The sequence below is a fragment of the Vulpes vulpes genome, chromosome 10, assembly GCF_048418805.1.
Source record: "Vulpes vulpes isolate BD-2025 chromosome 10, VulVul3, whole genome shotgun sequence".
NCBI classification, from domain to species: Eukaryota; Metazoa; Chordata; class Mammalia; order Carnivora; family Canidae; genus Vulpes; species Vulpes vulpes.
The window spans coordinates 25,544,581-25,569,878 of record NC_132789.1 but is presented as its reverse complement, the minus strand read 5'-3'; the positions used below and the strand labels follow the sequence as shown (position 1 = coordinate 25,569,878).

At 39.1% G+C, this 25,298-nt stretch overlaps 1 protein-coding gene across 39 annotated transcripts in view; it reads right to left on the bottom strand.

Annotated features, from left to right (window-relative positions):
* Positions 1-25,298, bottom strand: part of SFI1 (SFI1 centrin binding protein) — a 97,508-nt gene that overhangs the window by 39,465 nt on the left and 32,745 nt on the right. For 38 of the 39 annotated variants that reach the window (XR_011994696.1, XR_011994699.1, XR_011994697.1 and 35 more), the window contains 3 exons: positions 23,862-23,956; positions 12,612-12,729; positions 10,288-10,390 (listed from right to left, as the gene is read on the bottom strand). Coding sequence is in view for 32 of the 39 variants with exons in the window: in XM_072723252.1 (XP_072579353.1) it covers positions 10,288-10,390; positions 12,612-12,729; positions 23,862-23,956 (316 nt within the window). In the remaining 7 variants the exon portion in view is untranslated. Of the gene's footprint in view, positions 1-10,287; positions 10,391-12,611; positions 12,730-22,881; positions 23,004-23,861; positions 23,957-25,298 lie in introns of those variants that run through there. The other variant, XM_072723263.1, reaches the window with a different exon arrangement.

Genomic DNA, 25,298 nt, shown 5'->3' with positions numbered 1-25,298 from the left:
CTGCCTGTGTCTCTGCCTCTCTTTCTCTGTCTCTCATGAATAAATAAATAAAATCTTAAAAAAAAAAAAGTCACCTCCACAATGGATACATCCCATCGTCTCTCACCTTCTCAAGTTTATCACTAGCAACTTCCTCCCTTCTGCATCACTAGTTTTCACCTTCTACTAGGTTTTTAAAATCAGCATATGAGTGTGCAATTTCTCCCATCCTCAAAAGCAAATCCCTTCAGGGATATGACAAACAAAACCAATTCACGACCTCTGATTGGTTCCTGGACCTGACACTAAAATGGCAGTTATCTATGGTTAGAATATGAACTGTACTATACGATATGACAGGATATTCTCATATCAACGTTGAAAGTCTTGGATAAGAGGATATTGCAATTATATAGGAGAACATCGTTATTTTTAGGAGATATAAGCTCAAGTACTTAGGGTCAACTTTTATGTCTGCAACTTTAAAGCAATTCAGAAAATTTAAGAAATATATTGATATACTTAGAGAAAGCAAATGAGGCAAGATGATAGCAACGGGTTAAATCAGTGAAGAGAATACAGTATCTCCCTTTCCTATCATTTGATATTTGTTAAAAATAGAAAGTTGGGGGGAGAAGATTCCTGTCACAAAAATATTTTCTCAAAGGAATAAATCAGATTCTTGAGCAAACCACCACTAGATCACTCTGCCATCCAGCTAATACTCAAGTTTTTTCCTTTCCTTTCCAGACTCCTGAAAAGAACAGTCGGTTTTCTAATTTCTCTTCCCCCAGGCAAGCTCTCATGAACCCTCTTCCCATTAGGCCTATGGACACTGCTCTTCCCAAGTGCATCAATGATCTCCATATTGCTCAATCCAAAGATCAAATCTCACTCCTCACCTTCCCTGACCTGCCACATGCAACTGATGTGGCCAATCAGACCTGTGGATTCTCCAGGTTACCTGGAATCTCACCATTATTTCTCCCAGGCTCAGTCCCAGGACCCCTGCACTAGCTAGCTACCCTCACTCCCTTTGTGTTTTCACAGTCTCATGACTGTAAATACGAGCTGCATGCCAAGGATTCCCAAATTTACATCTTAGGTCTGGATGAGTTCTCCATACTCCCCCTATATCCAACTGCTTCCTTTGCAATTCCTTGGGGTTCTTCAAAATATCAGGCTGAAGATGTGGAGCTCAGAATGGAACTTTTCCGACAAATCTGCTTCTCCTTCCATCTTCCCCATTTTACTAAATGGCAACTCTACTGTTCCAGATACTGAGGCCAGAAACCTGGAGTCACTCTGGATTCTTTTCTGAAACTTCACGTCTTAACTATCTATTAGCAAGTCTTGTCAGCATTACCTTCCATGTATACCCAGACTCCAACACCATCTTGTTATCAACCTTGTCGGGAATCTCACTTAAGATATTGTAATAACTTCTTGACTGTTCTCCCTGCTTTCATCCTTGATCTTCTATGATCTATTCCTAACCCAACAGCTGAAACCAGGAATGCAAGCCCCCCCGCCCCAGCCCCACAATTTAGACATATGGCTTCTAACTGCCTCTGACCAGAGGCATGTAGCCCTTACTTAATGTTTTAAAAACCTGTAAAGGTGCCTTAGGGAAAAACATAAACTTGCCTCTCAAAAAGTCTGTGGGATGCTGTTCTGCCTGAGATAACAAACATAATGCGCTGTGTTTGCATGAAAAAATAATAATAACTTGCAGTTCAGTGACAGTCACAGGATGTAGAACTTTTGCCTTTGTACCCTTGAGATGACACTGCTGGTGCAATCTGCTAAGAATGGTTTACAGCTCTAGGCCCCTAAAGTGGAACGATCAGATCCCTGAAGCAGAATGACCACCTCACTACAATCACACAGAAACCACACAGGGAGATGCCAGAAGAGAGAAGATGATCAAGAAAGGAAATGTTGGGACACCTGGGTGGCTCAGAGGTTGAAAGTCTGCCTTCGAGTCTTGGGATCAAGTACTACTTCTCCCTCTGCTTCTCTGTGTTGGTCTCTCACAAATAAATAAAATCTTAAAAAAAAAAAAAAAGAAAGAAAGAAAGAAAAAAAAGAAAAGGAAATGTTATAGCTGACCTAACCCTAATCAATCAGCATGATCCAAGACCCTGAGACCCTTACCTTGAATTTTACCCTTTAAAAACCCCTGCTTGTTAAGTCATAAGGGAGTCAGGGATTTTGAGCATTAGCTCCCTACTCTCCTGGGTGGCACCACACCAATAAACACCCTATCTTCTTCAAGGCAAAAGCCCGTGTCAGTTTTTATTGGCTTGTTGTGCACCACATGGATGAACTCTCACGTTGTTTGGTTCCAAAGCCAGAGTGATCCTTTTTTCGTTTGCTTTGGTTACATCACTTAAATCTCTCCTTTTTATAGGACAGTTTTTCCTCTCACATGCCACCATTTTTTTTTTTTTCTGAGAAACTAGGTCATTTATCCTATAAAATATCCCACATTTTAGATTTGATGGATGTCTCCTCAAGGTTATCTTTGATTTGTTCCTCTGATCCTTGTACTTTCTGGGAACTGACAGATTCATGTTAGGCTTGGTTGAAACCATGTTCAAATTTTTAGGAAAGAACACTTCTCAAGTGGTGCTGGGACCTCTCATTACCTCACATCATGAGGCACATCACAGCTGGCTGCCACACTTTTAACAATGTCAAGACCGTCTGTGGCTTTAGATTGCGCCAGCCTGATCCCTCCATTGTATTTCCCCCACTGTCTTAGCACTCTGTGGTTGCTCCTTAGGTCCATTTTCTCATTGGAGTGGCAAAACAGCACTTTTCTCATTCTAGTAATCCTTCCGCAGCTACTAACTAGATTCTATGAAGAAGTCCACTCTCTCATTAACCCTTGGATTTTGCAAAGATATAATTTATACAGGAAAGGCAGGATAAAGGCATGATTTTTGCCTTCACTAGTTTTCAAATTGAGTTAATGCTCTAACAACCCAAGTACATGACCAGTGAGTTCCTTCCCTTACCCTCATTATACATGCATGAATTTTTATATATTGGATGTGTTTTCAATTCACTGCAGTCATTATTCTTCTTGATGTCCCAATTGTTCTATCGTTAGTCTAGGAGAATCCTTTGGCTCCCAAGTCCTCCTGACAATCCCTCATTCTCCAGCAGACTATACCCTAGACCTATGATGTGCATGCATATCTTGCTATAGACAGGGAGTCAGCTATTTCGCCAAGAAGCCTCTGTTCCTTTTAGCCAGGGAAAAACAGAGCCCACAACTTGGGCACTGGGAATGCTAAATGCCATCTATTCTTGCTGCTCACTGCTTCTAACTTTTCAGTAAATAAAATGAGAAATAGGGTAGCCCAGGTGGCTCAGCGGTTTGGTGCTGCCTTTGGCCCGGGGCGTGATCCTGGAGACCCGGGATCGAGACCCGCATCGGGCTCCCTGCATGGAGCCTGCTTTTCCCGCTGCCTGTGTCTCTTTCTGTCTCCCTGTGTCTCTCATGAATAAATATATAAAGTCTTAAAAAAAAAAATTAAAAAAATTTAAAAAAAAATTTTTTTTAAATTTTTATTTATTTATGATAGTCACACAGAGAGAGAGAGAGGCAGAGACACAGGCAGAGGGAGAAGCAGGCTCCATGCACCGGGAGCCCGACGTGGGATTCGATCCCAGGTCTCCAGGATCGAGCCCTGGGCCAAAGGCAGGCACCAAACCGCTGTGCCACCCAGGGATCCCAAAAAAAAATATTTTTAAGGTTAAAAATGTCCTAAATCCATATTGATATTTATATTTTCATTCTCAAATTAGAGGGCTTTTCTTTTTTTTTAAGTTATTTATTTATTTATTTATTTATTTATTTATTTATTTATTTGAGCAGGGGAAGAGGGAACGGGAGACAGAGAAGCAGGTTCCCCCCCTGAGCAGGAAGCCCAATGAGGGGCTCAATCCCAGGACCCTAGGATCATGACCTGGGCTGAAGGGAGACACTTAACTGACTGAGCCACCCAGGCATCCCTTTTATTTCATTTTCTATATCTGTAATCTTTTCTTTCACATTGATCATGATTCCTAATGACACTGCCATAGTAACTTGCTTTATCTCTCAATGTAGCTATAATAGTTTCAACATAAGAATTCTAAACCTGCCACTTACAGTAAGACTACTGAATGCAGATTTTGAATCTTCTAGCAGCTGAGTCCTTAGAATGCATCCCACTAGGGATTAACAGTCAAAATACTGTATTTTAAAGTTACTCTAAGGACAGCCCAGGTTGCTCAGCAGTTTAGCGCCGCCTTCAGCCCAGGGTGTGATCCTGGAGTCCCGAAATCGAGTTCCACATTGGGCTCCCTGCATGGAGCCTGCTTCTCCCTCTGCCTGTGTCTCTGACACACACTCTGTGTCTCTCATGAATAAATAAATAAATAAATCTTAAAAAAAAATAAAAAAATAAATCTTAAAATAAAAATAAACATTACTTTAAGTAATGTTTTTCTCTATGTAGTCATGGCTATGAACTTAAGTTTGTTTCAGTATGTTTTAAAATTCTGGGAATTGCTTTTTTCCTTTTTGATTTACTTATGTGCATGTGCGTGTTTAATTATATAGAATATTTACATGGTTCTAAAGTTAAAATTGTATAACAAAGTAAATTCACAGAAGTATTTTGTTTCCACTGTTTCCTCCATCCCACTATAGGTAATCACTTTTTATTAGTTTTGGATTTATTTTTCCATTATATCTTCCTAAAAATATAAGTGCATACACATGCACGCACACATACATACACCCCTTTTCTTCCCCAAAGGCAGCACACAAAGAACCAGAAGGATTCCATTAAGAAGTCAGTGTGGTCATATCACCCTCACTGAAAGCCAGCAGCTTCTCACCTCCACTGGAATGAGAATGTAAAGCTTTTATGGGCGTAGCCTGCAAGGCCCTAGGCTCTCCTCGTTACCTCATGACCTAATTCTTCCCATTCTCCCTGTCTCTCTCATGTTCAAGATATCACAAGATATATCAAATTCATGGATGGGACGACTCACTGTATCACAGACAAGACAATTTCCTCCAATCTAAAGTAAAAAGTCGGTATTAAAAATCCCAGTAGGGGACGCATAGGTGGCTCAGCGGTTGAGCATCTGCCTTTGGCTCAGGGCATGATCCTGGAGTCCCAGGATCCAGTCCCACATCACGCTCCCTGCATGAAGCCTGCTTCTCCCTCTGTCTATGTCTCTGCCTCTCTCTCTGTGTCTCTCATGAATAAATAAATAACATCTTTAAAATAAATAAATAAAAATCCTAGTAGGCTTTGATGTGGAACTTGAAAGTTGATACTAAAACTAAGAAAGAGTGGGGGTCCCTGGGTGGCTCAGCAGTTTAGCGCCACCTTCAGCCCAGGGCCTGATCCTGGAGTCCTGAGATAGGAGTCCCACATCAAGCTCCCTGCATGGAGCCTGCTTCTCCCTCTGCCTGTGCCTCTGCCTCTCTCTCTCTCTCTCTCTCTCTGTCTCTCATGAATAAATAAATAAAATATTTTAAAAAATAAAATTAATAAGGAGTAAAGATGAACAACCAAGACAATTTTAAAAAGAACATAAAAAAGATTATCTTTTTCCATATATAAAGACTTAAAAGATAAGGGTGCCCGGCGGGCTCAGTCAGAGGATCATGGGACTCTCGATCTTGCGGTCATTAGTCTGAGTTCCATGATGGATATGGAGGTTCCTTAAATAAATACAACTTTAAAAAAAGACTTAAGAGAGAGATCATTAAAGTAAGGATAGTAATAAACAGCTCACGCTTACTGAGCTTTCCATATGCCAGGCATTGTTGTAAGTATATTATATTACATATTACATTAATAATGCTTTAAGTATATTACTTAATCCTCAACAACCCTATGAGGTAGGTACTATTATTATCTACTTACAGATATGAACTCTAAGGTATAGGGAAGGTAAGTAACTCATTCAAAGGTACAAAGCTAATAGGCCATGGAAGCAGAAACCTGTGTGGTCTGATGGAAGAATCTGCTCTTCCTTACCTGCTTCATTAAATCACAATTACAACAGTGTGGTATTGGCTTAGAGACAGAAATACAGACCAGTGGAATGGAGAGCCCAGGACAGACCCATGACGAAATGAGACTTTGCTCTATAATGAAGGTAGATTAATAATCAGTATAAAAAAGATAAAGAATGGATGAATCACCAAACAGTGCTGCAGCAATTAATTATCCATATGGAAGGTGACAAACTAAGACTTTTTTCACACAGTTTGAAAATTAAACCCAAGACCTATTAAAGACCAAACTGGATGGGATCCCTGGGTGGCACAGCGGTTTAGCGCTTGCCTTTGGCCCAGGGCGCGATCCTGGAGACCCCGGATCGAGTCCCATGTCGGGCTCCCGGTGCATGGAGCCTGCTTCTCCTTCTGCCTGTGTCTCTGCCTCTCTCTGTGATGACTATCATAAATAAATAAATAAAAATTTAAAAAATCATCCTTCTTTAAAAAAAAAAAAAGACCAAACTGGAGATACAAGAATTAATTAGGCTAAGTTGAAATTAATAACATCTTTATGGGGGAAAAAAAGGCTCCATAAGCAAAGCAAAATCCAAGCTATCGACTGGAAGAAAACATCTGTAAAGTATGTAACACTTAAAAGATGAAGAAGCAGAATCTTCAACAATGTCCACAAATAAGTATTAAAAAAAAAAAAAAAGAAAGCCAAATAACAGAAAAAAGAGTGAGGGACATAAGCAAGCTCAAAAGCAGAAGTCCTAGGGCAGCCCGGGTGGCTCAGCAGTTTAGCGCCTGCCATCGGCCTGGGGCATGATCCTGGAGACCTGGGATCGAGTCCCATATCAGGCTCCCAGGGTGGAGCCTGCTTCTCCCTCTGCCTGTGTCTCTCTCTCTGTCTCTCTCAAGAATAAATAAATAAAAATCTTAAAAAAAAAAAAAAAAAAAGCAGAAGCCCAAATGCAAACAAGCATCTGAAAAGATGCTGGGCCCCTGTAGGCAACAGTGAAATACAAGTTAAAGCAACAATGAAGTACCACTCCACACCTATCCAGTTGGTGAAGAGGACCAAGTCTGGCAGTGCAAAGCACTGAAGAGGCTGAAAGAAACGGGAAGTGAAATGTCAGCACATAAACTGGCCTAATACTGGAAAGCACTTGGTAATCCTTAGTAAGGATGGAGAGATGGAATACCCAATGATCCAACAATGTCACTTCTAAGAACGAGACTGGAGAATCTCTGACTCTTGCACAAGGATATATGTTTAAGGGCAGCCCAGGTGGCTCAGCGGTTTAGTGCTGCCTTCGGCCTGGAGCATGATCCTAGGGACTCAGGATCGAGTACCGTGTCGGTCTCCCTACATAGAAGCCTGCTTCTCCCTCTGCCTCTCTCTTTCTCTCGCTCTATGAATAAATAAATAAAATCTTTTAAAAAAAGGATATATGTTTAAAAATGCTCTCTGCAACACCGTTAGTAATTGCAAAAATGTACAAGTCATCAAGAATCCATCATTAGTATTAGTACTACTATTGAAGCAGATAACCTGTGCCTTATTCAGACAAGAGCAGTGTACAAGGTTAATAGATCTATACCCACCTACAAGGATAAACCTCAAAAATACACTGTTGCATAAAAAAGGCAAGTGCAAAGTCCATATACAGTAGAAACACCATTCACAAATGTCATAACTACACAAAACCAGAACATTTCTGCTTTGTGGGTATGTATGTGAACATTTTTACAAGTAAAAAAGATGAGAGAATGACCTTGTATCACTGCAGAGGCCATCTCTGAGGAGGACTGGTGGCAGGAGGGAGGGAAGGGGGCACCTAAGCAATGTCTGGGCAAGAGTGGAGAATGCTAAGACCTTTTAAATCTGGGTGGTGGGTACTTGGGTATTTATTCATGTTTTTATAAACATATTATATTTAGTGTTTCTATGTTTGAAGTATATATATTTGTAACCATTTCCCATAATTCATGATGTCTGCCCTGTCTAGTCCAGAGATGTTGTGAGGGTTAAAAGAAATGACTTATGTGTAAGTTCTTGGTAAGCCATACGGTACTTAGCAGACATGAGGCATTATTGCTTATAATCCACACAATAAAATCTGGTCTTAGAGTCTCACACAGCTTTTGGTCCATATCAATATGATCTTGATGACTCATATTTTTCACTGGATTTGATTCTGAATGACTCTTGGATGTTTCAGATGTTAAAACCAACTGCTGAGGGATCCCTGGGTGGCGCAGCGGTTTGGCGCCTGACTTTGGCCCAGGGCGCGATCCTGGAGACCTGGGATCGAATCCCACGTCGGCTCTTGGTGCACGGAGCCTGCTTCTCCCTCTGCCTGTGTCTCTGCCTCTCTCTCTCTGTGACTATCATAAATAAATAAAATTAAAAAAAAACAAAACAAAACCAACTGCTGACCATGAAAACCTACTATCACTAGAAATATTCTTTTTTTTTTTTATCACTAGAAATATTCAATCAAATCTGCTGTTCCATCTTTCAAGACAATAGTCAAAAGGGAATTCTGGAAGTGTTCTGAGCAACAGTAGTACCAGCAGAATTAATTTATAGGCCCTCAGAGCAGCTCTCTGAAAGAAAGAACACTTGTCCCTCAGGAGCAGAAAATCAGTCTCGTTATGTTTCCATGTTGATAGCACTTTCACATTTGTCAGCTCCCTCTCCTTCCTGAGATTACAAGGCTATTAAGGACAATGCAGCAGGATGGTTAAAAGAATGGTTCTGTAGTTGTCAGGCTGCTTGGGCTTAAACCCTGGTTCTGACCTTTGCTAGGTGTCTGACTCTCATTCAAGTTATTTAACCTCCTTAGTTTCCATAATCCTAGTACTATGGGATTTTAAAAAAGAATTAAGGGGCATCTGGCTGGCTCAGCAGAAGAGCATGGGACCCTTGATCTCAGGGTCATGAGTTTGAGCCCCAAATTGGGTATAGAGATTACTAAAAAAAAAAAAAAAAAAAGACAAACTTAAAAAAAAGAATTAGGGGGGATCCCTGGGTGGCTCAGCGGTTTAGCGCCTGCCTCTGGCCCAAGGCGTGATCCTGGAGTCCCGGGATCGAGTCCCACATCAGGCTCCCTGCATGGAGCCTGCTTCTCCTCTGCCTGTGTCTCTGCCTCTCTATCTCTCTGTATCTCTCATGAATAAATAAATAAAATCTTAAAAAAAAAAAGAATTATGAAAATTAATTGAGATAATGCACGTAAAGCACTTAGTCCAGCTCCTAGCATAAGCTAGACCACCATAAATGTTATTTGCTGTTGCTGCTATTCTTATTACTGTTATTATCATTGTCAAGAAATGTTCTTGCTATTGTCTCTGAGTTCTTAGGTCAGCAACTTTTTTCTTAAAAGTCAGATCATAACTATTTTAGGCTTTGCACACCACAGTCTCTATGGAAACGACTCAACTCTGTCCTTGTAGCCTCAATGCTGCACTCTTGGACAATACATAAATGAAGACGTATAACTTCATCCCAAAAAAACTTTTTTTGCAATAACAGATAGCAGGCCAAATATGACCTGTGGGCTAGTCTATAGACCCCTGACCCAGATAATTGTATATGCTATATGCATGTGATTTCCACAATACTGCATATATTTTGCATGGTCCATTCAACATGTCAGATTAAAAAGAGATTTACTCCTATGTATAGTAAGAGACACTTCTTTTTGACCTATTCCCCGTTATATTCTCTATAACTGACTTGGAAAATCCAGAAGTACCCAGCAGACCAAAAAAGTGACAGAAACTCACAGTCTATCAAAGATCATAAGAAAACTTCACCACAGCATAGTCTTGGTCAGATGTTAGGCCTTTGTCATTGACCAAAAGCTAGTGGCTTCCTCTAATACAAGCAAAATTATATTTGGAAGCCAGGCTTTCTTTACAGACTTAGTTTTTTTCTGCCCTCATTATTTTCCAACTTGTTGTAGGAAAATAGTAATGACAAAATAAAGAATATACTGCTATTTCTTTAATCATATTTATAACTAATTCATAAATCCCTTTCCAGCACCATGACTAGCAGACACACTATACATATAATTGGTAATCACCTTAGCATATTCCTAATAGCAGTCCCTACCCACTGAGCCCAGCCTTCCATGTTGCTTCTGCCTTCCACCCCCTACCCAGGGAGGGCCCAGGACAGAGGCAGCAGCATGAAGGCCAGCCTTCCACTTGGGAGTCCAACCCCACCATCTGTGGGTTTGGGGCTTGACACCAAAGCCACAGTCAGCTGTGCTCACCTGCTGCTGGAGGCTCAGGGCCCTGTGCTTCACGGCTGACGCATGCAGGGCATGGCCCACACAGACCTGTCCCAGTTGTTGCCTCCACCGCCTCCACCAGAGCCTGTCAAGGAACAAATCAAAGATAGAACCAGTCAAAAAAGGCCACCCAGAAAAGAGAAGGGCAGTGAGGCTTGGGCCTCAGACCTTTGGCTCAAGTCCCTATCCCTCACTGTGCCATCCTGATTGACATCTGGAGTCACTGCTGGAAAAAAAAAAAGATGGAGAAACAGTTCTAAAATACCCAATTAAGGGTTGGAAACTGATAGTTCCTAAGGTCGCAGCCTTGACATGCTCTATTTGGAACTACACAGGTTTAAAAAATATATCTATGAATTACTGACAACATTAAAAAATCAGGAGATTTTACAGAATAATCAGTAAAAAACATGGCTTTTTGACTTCCAATCTTGGCTTCTTTTCTGCTTATTTTATAGTTAGCTAGCTATTGGAAAACAGTAATGAGGAAATGAGAGTTTCCAAGCTCTGCTTTGTACAGAAACACTCACTTTGCCTGGCTATTCTAACCTAGCAACATCTCTCTGTTCGAACCTGGGCCAGGCTTAGCTATATCACTCCCTTAAAAATCGCAAGCTATCTTGCATTACTACTTATATTTTTAAGCATTTAGGGAATTACAAGTTCCCTGAATGCAGTTCCAGCACCCACTATAGTACTAGGAACATTTTAAGCTCCCAAGAAATATATATTCAATAAATAAAATTATGTAAAAATATTCCCCACTGACTCTAATAGAAACCCATACTTATTAAGCATTTAAAAATATTTGTCAAGGGGCATCTGGATGGCTTAGTCTGTTAAGCACCTCTCTTTGGCTCAGGTCTTGATCTCAGGGTCCTGAGATGTAGCCCTGCATAGAGCAACTTGCTCAGTGGTGAGTCTGCTTCTCCCTCTGCCCCTACCTCCCGCTAATGCCCCCAAATAAATAAAAATCTTTTAAAAAAATATTTGCCAAGTAAATTTTAAATAACTTAAAGTACTTATTTAAAATAACTTCTTTAAGTTACTTAAAACTTATTTAAGTTATTTAAAATAACTTCTTTAAGTTATTTAAAATTAAAAATAAGGGATCCCTGGATGGCTCAGTGGTTGAGTGTCTGCCTTCGGCTCAGGGCTTGATCCTGGAGTTCCAGGATTAAGTCCCACATCAGGCTCCCCGGAGGGAGCCTGCTTCTCCCTCTACCTATGTCTCTGACTCTCTCTCTGCGTCTCTCATGAATAAATAAATTAAATCTTAAAAAAATAATAAAATAAAGAATTTTCAGGTGTACTGATGTTCTGAAGACACTGTGCTAAATACTTTAGCAATTACCATATTTATTTCCCATAACAGCCCTGAAAGACACTTAACAGTATGCCTGTCTCACACATGAGGAAGGAGAAATGTGGAGAGGGAAAGGACCCAATAATACACGTCGAAACATGGATTTGAGTTCAGGTCAGTCTAACTGCAAAGCCTCTGCCCTAATTCATGCTACATAGAGGGCCCACCTCTTTTGAGCTTTTAATATGTTCCACTCAGGATGCCAAAGGACCACCATAGAGAAGATACAGTGGGATCAGTCCCGTTATAAAAAGTAGCTCACTGTTATATATGTCTGGCTTTCAAAGTCATCTAACTCCTGTCCCTCCAAAGTGTGGACAGTGCTGATGAAATGCAGTGTGGGGCAGTTAAGAACATAGGCTTTGGCATCAGAAAGGTGAGTAGATGAGCCCTTTTTTGCTAGTTACAACTCATCTGAGCTCGGACAAGTTACTCAACTTTTCTGAGACTCTATATGTATCTTCATCTTTACAAAAACAGTGATGATTAAATGAGACTTTACATTATAAAATTAACACACACAAGCTTAACACAGGGTTTGGAACACAGTAAGTACTCAATTAGTGTTACTTCTGATTGTGTGAAAACTTGATCGTATAGCTGAAAAAGCTGTCAGTCACTATTTATTAAGCATCAATTATGTTTGAAACATTGCTTTTTTTTTTTTTTTTTAAAGATTTATATATTTACTCATGAGACACACACACACACACAGAGGCAGAGACACAGGCAGAGAGAGAAGCAGGCTCCTTGCAGAAGCCCGGTGAGGGACTCGATCCCAGATCCTGGGATCACGACCTGAGTCCAAGGCAGCTGCCCAACCGCTGAGCCAACCAGGCATCCCTGAAACACTGCTCTCAAGGTGGGTTTTCATGTTTTGTAAAACAAGGCTGAGGTAAAATTATGACTGCTGATCTGCAGGGCAAAAGAGCACACTCACCATAAAATACTCTGCTGCCTAAACTCCAGGGCGGTGGTCTGCATCTGAAGTTTGGTTCTACGAAAAACCACGTAGATCAGCCAGGACTTCCAGGCCTGCCGCATCTTTTGCTTTGCATCTAGATGCACCAAAAAGATTTTCAAAAAGGAGTTGGAAGAGAGAGATTACTCTGGGTTATGATAAAAAGCTCATGTACTCTCTGTAATCATCCCTCCTTTTGAATATCTAAATTCTTCCAGCCTTCAAGTGCCCCCTGGTGGAAAAGTTGTGAAGCTCTACAAAAAAAATAAGGATGCAGATACGTGTGAAGAATGGATATTTAAGTGATGGCATTTACAAAATACAATTACAGGGAAATCAATATACTGCACTATTCAGAAATCTTTTGTTTTAAAGCCCTTATTTTTAGAGATATGTTCTATAATTTTTACAGATAAAATGATTTGATTAACAAAAAGCAGAGAAGTGAGCCTGGTCTGAGCTAGTAAGTATTGCAGCTGGGTGACAGGTACATGGAGGTTCATTACTCCATCTTTCAATTTTGTCAATTTAAAATTTTCCACAGTATAAAGTTACAGAAGAAGAAATCATGTCATAAACTTGCTGTCTGAAACAATAATTCTAAAGTAGAATAAGAAAAAGAAGAATACTATCTAGATCTACTTGGAAAACGGAATGAAAAGGACCAATATTGATCCTGGAGAAAAGAGACTTTTCTATTTACTAGATATAGGAACTGCAAAGGTCCACAGATCTCCCTTTGCGGTAAATTCCATTTTTTGTTATGAAAGTCATCACTAATGAAATAAATTTCTGTTCTTTTTAGAATACAAAGGAGAAAACAAAATTATGTCAACCATTTTCAGGACATTCTCCAAGATGTGATCAGTAGGAGGAGAGCTATATTTATATTTCAGAGCAATTAACAAATCAAAATATGGAGAACATGCAGCTTCCTCAGGCCGCTTGGGCAACCTGCTGTGGTTCGGAGTTTGGGTTCCTGAATTAAGACAAACCAGGTTTGAATACTGAGTTTGTTATTGAGCTGAGTAACCTCGCACAAATTTCTCATCTGCAAAATGGCACCTTCCTTAAGGATGTGTTTGCCAAGAGTAAATGAGATCATTGATGAAAAGTGTCTCTAATAAAAGCAGGCTGTTATTTTCTGAGGGTGGTACCCAAAAATCTACACTAATGGTGCCTGCCATGATTCTGGGCAATCTGAGAACCACACTTCCCTAAGGCCTGAAAGTACTTTTACTTTCAAAGTACTTTGTTAAATAAAAAACAGTGCAAGAGTGGCTGAAAACTATAGAACACTTGACACAAAGAAATGGAAAAACAGTCCATGCTCATGGATTAGAATAACAAATATTGTCAAATTGTCTATGCTTCCCAAAATACCATCAACATTTTTCATAGAGCTGGAACAAATAATTCTAAATTTGTATGGAACCAGAAAAGACCCAGAATAGCCAGAGGAGTGCAGAAACAGAAAACCAAAGCTGGTGGCATCATAATTCCAGACTTCAAATTATATTACAGAGCTGTGATCATCAAGACAGTATGGTACTGGCACAAAAACAGACACATACATCTATGGTACAGAAGAGAGAATCCAGAAATGAACCCTCAATGCTATGGTCAACTAATCTTTGACAAAGCAGGAGAGAATATCCAATGGAAAAAAAAAAAAGACAACAAATAAGTTGGACAGACCTGCAGAAGAACGAAATTGGACTATTTTCTTTTATCATACACAAAAATAGACTCAAAATGGATGAAAGACTAAATGTGAGACAGGAATCCATCAAAATCCTAGAGGAGAACACAGGCAGTGACCTCTCTGACCTAAGCCACAGCAACTTCTAGCAAGACACGTCTCCAAAGGCAAGAGAAACAAAAGCAAAAACGAACTATTGGGACTTCATCAAGATAAAAAGTTGCTGCACAGCTAAGGAAACAGTCAACAAAACCAAAAGACAACCTACAGAATGGGAGAAGATATTTGCAAATGTTTTATCAGATAAGTGGTTAGCATCCAAAATCTATCAAGAACTTAACAAACTCAACACCTAAAAAAATTAATAATAATCCAGTCAAGAAATGGGCAGAAGACCTGAACAGATATTTCTCCAGAGAAGACATACAAATGGCTAACAGACACATGATAAAATGCTCCACATTATTTGGCATCAGGGAAATACAAATCAAAACAATGAGATACCACCTCACACCAGTCAGAATGGATAAAAAATAACAAGTCAGGAAACAACAAATGTTGGTGAGAAAGGGGAACCTTCTTACTCTGCTGGCGGGAACGCAAGCTGGTATAGCTACAATGGAAAACAGTGTGGAGGTTCCTTAAGAAGTTAAAAATAGAGATACCCTACAACCCAGCAATTGTACTACTAGATATTTACCCCAAAGATACAAATGCAATTATCCAAATGGGCACCTGCACCCCAATGATTATAGCAGCAATGTCCACAATAGCCAAACTGTGGAAAGAGCCCAAACTCTTAACCATAGGAAACAAATTGAGGGTTGCTAGAGGGGAGAAGGGGTTGGGGGACGAGGTAACTGGATGATGGGCATTAAGGAGGGCAAGTGTTGTGATGAGCACTGGGTGTTCTTTACAACTGATACAACCTGAACTCTATCTCTGAAACTTATAATACACTATATATTAATTAACTGAATTAAAATAAAACAAAATAAAATAAAAACAGTACAAGAGTGAACAGATACCCCCTGAGGTCTATGGGCATGGCCTGAGACAACTGTCATACATCAGAAACAATTTTTTTTTTTTTAAAGATTTATTTAGGGACGCTTGGGTGGCTCAGCGGTTGAGCATCTGCCTTCAGCTCAGGGCATGATCCCAGGATCTAGTATTGAGTCCCACATTGGGCTCCCTGGGAGGAGCCTGCTTCTCCCTCTACCTGTGTCTCTGCCCCCCGCCCCGCTCTCTCTCTCTGCCCCCCGCCCCCGTGTGTATCTCTCATGAATAAATAGATTTATCTATTTATTTTAGAGAGAGAGAGAACAGCTGCACATGTACACACCCACAAGCATGGGGGGAGAGCAGAGTCTTAAGCAGACTGCTATCTCGTGACCCTGAGATCACAACCTGAACCAAGAGTCAGACACTTAACCAACTGTGCCACCCAGGTGCCTCCAAAAACAACTAATTATATCTGAAGAATTCAAGTGACTTTTCGTTCTATTTCATAATATAGCTATGTTTATTATAACCGCAAGTAATATAAGATAACAGAATGTGCATTTCTCAAATATGGAATATTCACAAGATAAATGTTCTGAAACAAACAAAAATAAATCTGAACCAACAGAACTGAAATCACACTAAGTCTGTTTTTTCATTATAATGGGGTAAACTAGAAAATCAGTAAGGATATTTTGAACTATTTCTATAAATATAGAAAGGTATTAGAAAGTCTCCAATATGGGACTAAACACACTTCTAGATAATCTGTGGGTGAAAAAGGAAGTCTTAACGGAAATTAGAAAACATTTCCTACTGAATGAAAACAGAATTGCAAATATTAAAATCCGTGGGGTGCAGTTAAACTCATGCTTAAAGGTAACTAACTTTATTACAGCAAATGCTTGTGTTGAAATAAAGGAAAGGCCTCAAATCAATAATCTCAGTTTGCATCTTAAGAAACTAAAAAGGAAAAAGCAAATTAAAACCAAACCTTGCAGAAGTGAGATAATGTAAAAACAGGAACAGAAATCAAGGAACTTGAAAACAGAAAAACAACAGAAAATGAATACAAAGGTTCGTTATTTAAAAAGGTGGATAAAACTGATAAAGCTCTAACCACACTTACCAAACATAAAAGGCTAAAAACAAATGATCAATATTAGAAATGAAAAAGGAGCTATCACTACATTCCCTGCAGACATTAACATTATAATAATGGAATACTTCAAATGATTCTATACCAGAAATTCAACAACATATTTAAAATGGACCAATTCCTTGATAAACAAATTACCAAACCCATTCAAGAAGGAACAGGTAACCTAAATAGTCTAACATCTACTCAAAAACTTGAATTCAAAGTTCAAACGTCTCTAACAAAGAAAACTTCAGGCCCAGAAGAGTTTACTGAAGAATTTTACCAAATATTTCAGGAAGAAATAATACAAATTTTACAAATCCCTTTAAGAAAATAGAAGACAATAAAATAATCCCCAACTCATTCTATGAAGTCAGTATTATCCCGAACCAAAACCAAAGACATTTATAACAAAAGAAAAGTACAGGCCTATATCCTCATGAACACAGATGTAAAGATCCTCAACAAAAAAATTTAGCAAATTGAACCTAGCAATATATAAAGAATGGCATCAACATGAGGAATGTAAGGCTGGTTCAAAATTTGAAAATTGCTGCTTCACCATAGTAATGCACTAAAAATGAAAAGTGGTGAATTACCTCAATAGATACAAAAAATCATTTGACAAAATTTAATGCATCTTATTGATAAAATGCTCAGAAAACTAGGAAGAGAATTTCCTTAACCAACAAAGGACATCTACAAAAAACCTACAGCTAACATCATATTTTATGATTAAACACTGGATGTTTTTCCCTTAAGTTTAGGAACAAGGTGGGGATGTTCACTGGGATCACTCCTATTCCATTATTTTCCTGGACGCTCTGCCAGTGCAATAAAAATAATTTGGAAAGGAAGGCATAAAACTGTCTCTGTTCACATATGACTTAACTATCTGCTTAGAAAATCCCATGGAATTTACAAAAAAACCTCCTATAACTAATAAACTTAGCAAGGTTGCAGAATCCATATGTAAAACCACAGAACTTTTAGAAGAAAACAGGAGAAAAAAAAAAGAAGAAAACAGGAGAAAATCTTCGCGACTTCGAAGTAGGTGGAGTTCCTAGACATAGTATCAAAAACAGGATCCATAAGACAAAAAAATTAATAAGTTAGACTTTATAAAAATTAAAAAATTTTGCTCTGTAAAGACAAGAGAATGAAAAGACAAAAAAGAGAGAGAGAGAATGAAAAAGACAAGCCATATCCTGGGAGAAAAGTATTAGCCAATTATGCTTCTCACAAAAGACTTGTAATAACCAGAATATATTTTTAGCATAACTCAACAAGAAGAGGGGGCACCTGGGTGGCTCAGTGGTTGAGTCTTTGGCTCAGGTCGTGACCCGGGGTCCTGGAATCCAGTCCCGCATCAGGCTCCCTGCAGGGAGCCTACTTCTCCCTCTGCCTATGTCTCTGCCTCTCTCTCTCTCTCTGTCTCTCATGAATAAATAAATAAAATCTTTAAAAAAAGGGGATTCCTGGGTGGCTCAGCGGTTTAGCGCCTGCCTTTGGCCCAGGGCGTGATCCTGGAGTCCCAGGATCGAGTCCCACGTCGGGCTCCTGGCATGGAGCCTGCTTTTCCCTCTGTCTGTGTCTCTCTCTCTCTATGTCTACCATGAATAAATAAATAAAAATCTTAAAAAAAAGATCTTAAAAATCCTCAACAAGAACACAATCAATTTAAAAGGACAAAAGATCTTGAATAGACTCTTCACCAAAAAGAGAAATAATAAGTAACCATAGAAAAAGATATTCAAAATCATTAATCATTATATAAATACAAATTAAAACCTTAATGAAATAGCATGCACCTATCTGTATAGTCAAAATTTTATTTTTTTAATATTTTATTTATTTATTTGACAGAGAGAGAGCACACAGGAGAGCAAGCCCATGCACACAAGCAGGGGAGTGGGAGAGGGAGAAGCAGACCCCCTGCTGAGCAGAGAGCCTGATGCTGATGCTGGGCTGGATCCCAGAACCCTGGAATCATGACCCAGGTCAAAGGCAGATGCTTAACTGACTAAGCCACCCAGGTACTCCATTAAAATTTTATTTTAAATGGCAATAACAAGTGCTGATAAGATGCAAAACAAGTAGAATTCTCATAAACTGCTGGTAAGAATGCAAAATGGTACAGCCACTTTGAGAAAGTTTGCAGTTTCTTATAAAGTTAAATATACACCTACTGTAAGATCCCAGCAATCCTACACCTAATCACACTAGATAATTATGCCTAATCTACCCAAGAAAAGTATTCACATGGAAAACTATACACAAAGGTTTATGATTTATTATTTATAACTGTTTTCTAAAACTGGAAACAACTCAGATGTTCTTCAATCAGTGAATGGCAAACTTTCATGCATTTCTGCTATGGAATATATAGGATATTACTCAGCAATAGGAATGAACTACCAATATATGCAATAACTTGGATGAATCTCAAATGCATTATGCTAAAGAAGGCAGTGTCAAAATGCTACCTACTGTATGCTTCCCTTTATATTGCATTCTAGAAAAGCAAAGTCAATGGTGACAACTGATCAGTGGTTGCTAGGAATCTGGTATAGAGGGAAGACGCTATAGAGGGTTAGCACAAGAGAGTCTATCAGGAGTGATGGAACTTTCTGTTTCTTGATTGTGGTGGTGGTTACACAACTACACATTCCTCAAAATTCAAAGAACTATACACTAAGGGACTCCTGGATGGTAACCAGTCACCTTTGTGCACAGGTTAAGTGTCTGCCTTCAGCTCAGGGCGTGGTCCCAGAATCTCAGGATGGAGTCCCATCAAGCTCCCCTCAAGGAGCTTCTCCCTCTGCCGATGTCTCTCCTGTCTCTCTGTGTCTCTCATGAATAAATAAAAATCTTTAAAAAAAAACCACTATACACCAAAAAGAGTGACATTTTGTGTAAATTATAAAGGAAACAACAAAACATAAGCAACTTGCCAGCTAAATACTGAAAAAATGCATCCAGTGCTATAACTAAGAGGCCTCAGAAACTGCTTCTTACATTTTGGGCAAACAGACAAGGGAAGTAAAAACTCACAGTGCTGGGGGACAGAAGAAAACACTACATGGGGAAGAGGATATTTAAAATGTGAGGAACAAAAAAAAAATAAAAAAAATAAAATGTGAGGAACTGCAGGGACAAACATGGAAAGATATGGAAGTGCACATTCAATGTGGCAAGGGTATAGAGTGTAGGGTGTATGGAAGGGACAGAAGAGAATAGGTGAATACCTTGTATGCTATCCGAAGGAGTGTTGACTTTATTAGCAAAGAGGAGCTAAACGAATTTTTATGTGCAGGAGTGACACGATCCTATGTCGTACCACTACTATAGCCATATGGACAAGGAGAAGGGGGGAGAAAATAAATGCAGGGAGATGAAAGAAGAGGAACTTACAAACTTTGGGGGAAAGATAAGAATTAGTTGGGCAGTGACAAAGAAAGGATGAGTGCAGGCAGCCCAGGTGGCTCAGCAGTTTAGCGCCGCCTTCAGCCCAGGGCATGATCCTGGAGACCTGGAATCAAGTCCCACGTCGGGCTCCATGCATGGAGCCTGCTTCTCCCTCTGCCTGTGTCTCTGCCTCTATTTCTCTCATGAATAAATAAATAAAATCTTAAAAAAAAAAAGAAAGGATGAATGCAAGTGACACATCAGAGAGCCATATTATAAACAGAGATAACTGAATAATCTGAGGCATGAGAAATGGATAGGCCATGTCTCAGTAAGGTTTCTCAGTCAGCTAGGAAAAATAGAAAAAGCAGGTCTAAATATGAGGCATCTGACAAGCTGTATTTATAACTGGCTGAGTTTGAGATGCCTGCAGGACATGCATGTGAAATGAGTATGAGGCAGCTGCTAATACAGGCTGCGTGATCATTTGGAAACTTGGTGCTATTTTCTCTTAGACTCCCAACATGGGTTTCTGGACTCAACTCACAGAGGAACCAAATACTGACCAGAGCTAAACTGGCCACAAGATCACTAGGGAACAACCTGGACAATGATGACCAGAAGTGAGTCCTGCAACTTGACTCTTGACAGATAGAGAGACAACAGCTCTGGGTGCTATGGGAGGGCAAGAATAGCTGGTTCAGAGAACTCAAGCTTAAATGAGTTGTGGGTGCCTAAACCATGCCATATGGAGAAAACTATAAATATATGACTGTATAGTTCTTGTGCAGAGATAAACATTTTGCATAATAGGAAAGGGGATCAGAAAAACGTTCCCTTTGACCTGGAGTTATTTTCTCTCTCTGTAATGTAATGTCTTCCCCAAGAGCTTCTGAAAAAGTAAATGTGGACTCTCAGTGAACTAGGAAAAAGAGAGGGGTCTTCCTCAACTTGATAAAGAATATATACCAAAAGTCTATATCATGCTTAATGGTGAGAAACTCAAATTTTTCCTACTAACATCAGGTACAAAAAAGAAATGACCCCTTTCAACTACTCCTTTTCTTCTCTTAAAATATTTATTTTTACTTATTTGAGAGAGAGAGAGAGAGAGAGAGAGAGAGAGTGCGAGCACGAGCCGGGGGGGCAGGAGGAGCAGCAGATGGAAAGGGAGAGAAAAATCTAAGCAGACTCCATGCTGAGCACAGAACCTGACATGGCTCAATCTCACAACCAACCCTGAGATCAGATCTGAGCCAAAACCAAAAGTTGGACACCTAATGGCCTGCACCCTCAATTACTCCTTTTCAACATCATACTAGAAGTTCTAGCTAATGCAACAAGACAAGAAAAAGCAATAAAAGGTATAAAGATTGGGAAGAAAGAAATAAAACTGTCTTTGTGCACAGTGACACACCTGTCTGGGCAAAGAACCCAAAAGAATTGACAAAACAAAAAAATTCCTAGAACTAATAAACAATCCAGAGCAAAGTTGAGAGCTGCAAAGCTAATACACAAAAGTTCATTGCTTTCCTATATAACAGCAATGAACAAATGGAATTTGGAATTGAAAGCACAATGCCATTTACATTAGCACCCCCAAAAATGAAATTCTCATGTATAAATCTAACAAAATATATAAAATGTCAATATGAGGGAAAACTGTAAAACTCTGATAACAAAATCAAAGAACTAAATAAATGGAGGGATATTCCATTTTCATGGATAGGAAGACCCAATATAATTAAGATGTAACTCTTCCCAACTCGATCTCTAGATTCAATGCAATCCTAAACAAAATCCCAGCAAATTATTTTGTGGATATCAACAAACTGATTCTAAAGTTTATACAGAGAGACGAAAGACATAGTATAGCCAACATAATATTAAAGAAGAACAAGATTGAAGGAATGACTTCAAGACTTACTAAAAAACTACAGACATCAAAATAAAATGATACTGGTGAAAGAACTGACAAATAGATCAATGGAACAGAGAGAGGGCCCAGAAACAGACCCATGTAATATAGCCAATTTCTCTTTGACAAAGGAGCAGGGGTAAATACAATGAAGCAAAAACAGTCTTTTCAACAAATAGTGCAGGAACAACTGGATTTAGGCATGCAAAAAAAAAAAAAAAAAAGAATCTAGATACAGATCTTACATTCTTCATAAAAATTAACTCAAAATGGACTATTGACCTAAATGTAAAACATAAAACTATAAAACTTCTAGACAATAACATAGGAGAAAACTCAGATGACTTTGGGTATGATATAACAACAAAAACATGATCCATTAAAGAAAAATGTGATGGGCTGGACTTTATTACAATGAAAAAACTTTTGCTTTGCAAAAGACAATATAAAAGAGAATGAGAAGACAAGCCACAGACTGGGAGAAAATATGTGCAAAAGACACATTTAATAAAAAAAATTATTATCCAAAATATAAAAAGAACTCTTAAAACTCAACAAAAAAAAATCCAATTTTATTTATTTATTTATTTATTTATTTATTTATTTATTTATTTATTTATTTTTTTTATGATAGTCACAGAGAGAGAGAGAGAGAGGCAGAGACACAGGCAGAGGGAGAAGCAGGCTCCATGCACCGGGAGCCCGATATGGGATTCGATCCCGGGTCTCCAGGATCGCGCCCTGGGCCAAAGGCAGGCGCCAAACCGCTGCACCACTCAGGGATCCCAAAAAATCCAATTTTAAAAATGGGCAAAAGACACCTCAGCAAAAATATTCAGATGGCAAATAAGTATATGAAAAGATGCTCCATGTCATATACTATCAAAGAATACATATTAAACAAGATACCACTACATACCTATTAGGATGGCCAAAATCCAGAACACTGACAACACCAAATGCTGGTGAGCATGTGGAACAGACATTCTCATTCATTGCTAGTGGGAATGCAAAATAGCATAGCCACTCTGGAAGACAGTTTGGCAGTTTCTCACAGAACTAAACATATTCTTACCATATGATCCAGCAACTGCAATCCTTGGTATTTATCCAAAGTTCCTGAAAACTTATGTCCGTACAAAAACTTGCACATGGAAATTTACAGCAGTTTTAATCATAACTGCCAAAAATTGGAAGCAACCAAGATGTCCTTCTTCAAAATGGATAAACTGTGGTACATCCAGACAATGGAATATTTATTCAGCACTAAAAAGAGCTATCAAACAACAAAAGATATGGAGGAAACTTTTTTTTTTTTTGATATGGAGGAAACTTAAGTGCACATTACTAAGTAAAAGAAGCCAAATTGAAATGGCTATATACTGTATGACTTCAACTATATGACACTCTGGAAAAGGCAAAACTATGAATACAGTAAAAAGTTGTTGGGGGTGGAGTGGATGGGGGCCTAGGTGGTGCAGTCAGTTGAATGTCTGACTCTTGGTTTCAGCTCAGGTCATGATCTCAGGGTCATGGGACTGACCCTTGCATCGGGTTCTATGCTCTGTGTGGAGACTGCTTGAAATTCTCTCTCCCTCCCATTTGTGTACACTTGTGCTGTCTCTAAAATCAATCAATAATCAATCAATCAATCTTTACCCCCAAAAAAGTTGCTGGGAGGAGATGAGCTAAATAGGTAGAGCACAGAAGATTTTTAGTGCACTTAAAACACTCTGTATGATACCATAATGATGGATAAATGCCCACAGAAGGTACAACACTAAAAGTGAACCCTAGTGTAAACTATGGATTTTGAGAGATTCTGATGTGTCAATGTGGGTTCACTGTAACAGATGTACCACTCTAATGAGTGATGCTGATAGTGGGAGAGAATATGCATTGGGGGGGGAAGGAAGAGGTATATATGGGTAATCAGTGTCTTTCCCCCTCAATTTTGTGCTATGAACTAAAACTGCTCTCAAAAAGTTAAGTCTTTATAAAAGAAAATAAAATAAATGAAGGCATTTTCTTTAGACATGTACTCCCTTTTCTTACCATGATTCTCAGCTCTAATGTACTTCTTCCTCATCTCCTGCTGCTGATGCACATAGGTCCTCCAAGTCTGGAACATCAGGTTGTACAAGTAATATCTGAGGAGGGAAAAAAATGACATTTCTTTCTTTACTTATTTTCTAAAGTTTATTTATAATATCTACACCCAACATGGGACTTGAACTCACAACCCTGAGATGATGAGTCCCATGCTCCACAGACTGAGCCAGCCAGGTGTGCCAAATGGCATTTCTTTAAACAAAAAAACTTTTTTTTTTTTTACAAGATTTTATTTATTTATTCATAAGAGACACAGAGAGAGAGGCAGAGACACAGGGAGAGGGAGAAGCAGGCTCCATACAGGGAGCCAGATGTGGGACTCAATCCTGGGACTCTAGGATCATGCCCTGGGCCAAAGGCAGGTGCTAAACCACTGAGCCACCCAGGGATCCCCTAAACTAAAAAAACTCCTAATTCAATATACCCAGTCCATTCTGTACTCAGAAATTAACATGGATGCTTCTGATACAAAAAAGCCATATCTATATCTGAAGCTAAAATTTTATTTCCCATAGTCACAGTGAAACCTACTCTCCTTGATGGAGAGTCATTCTCACCTTACAGTATCACTGAGGAAATATAGCTTGAATTATCTGATAATAACTTCACCTTCAGCATTCACAAAGCTGTGACGGTCATATCTTTATCATCTTAATTATCCATATTATGTAAAACATCACCTCTCCTCTATGCAAAACATAGTCAATGACACTTTTCCTTTGTCTTTTCCTTGTATTGAGAAGGAAACACATTAAGATTGTCCCTTCCATATTTTCTCTATCCCATTTCCTAAGACTTGATTTCATGCTCTACCAGCTTATAGAATGATTAAACATTGTCTTCATTTTATCTGAAATACCCATAAATCAGAAACCCTGATCCAAAGAACCTATTTAGGTTCTTTATTTAAAGAAGTGATTATGGGGTGCCTGGGTGGCTCAGTTGGTTAAGTGACTGTCTTTGGGTCAGGTCACGACCCAGGGTCCTGGAATTGAGCCCCATGTCAGGCTCTCTACTCAGTGAGGAGCCTGCTTCTCCCTTTCCCTCTGCTTGTTGCACCCCTGCCTGTGCTCTATCAAATAAATAAATAAAATATTTTTTAAAAAGTGATTATGAGAGTAAATACTATTTTTAAAAGATACAATATCTAAGATACATTAATTTTATTTTATAAAAGATATAAAATGTGTACTTCATATAATTCCAATTTTTACTTTTTCCTCTACTTATCTTTGCAAATACTAAAAAATCTTTTTAAGATTTTATTTATTCATGAGAGAGAGTGAGGCAGGCAGAGACATAGGCAGAGGGAGAAGCAGGCTCCACGCAGAGAGCCCAATGTGGGACTCGATCCAGGGACCATGGGATCACGCCCTGAGC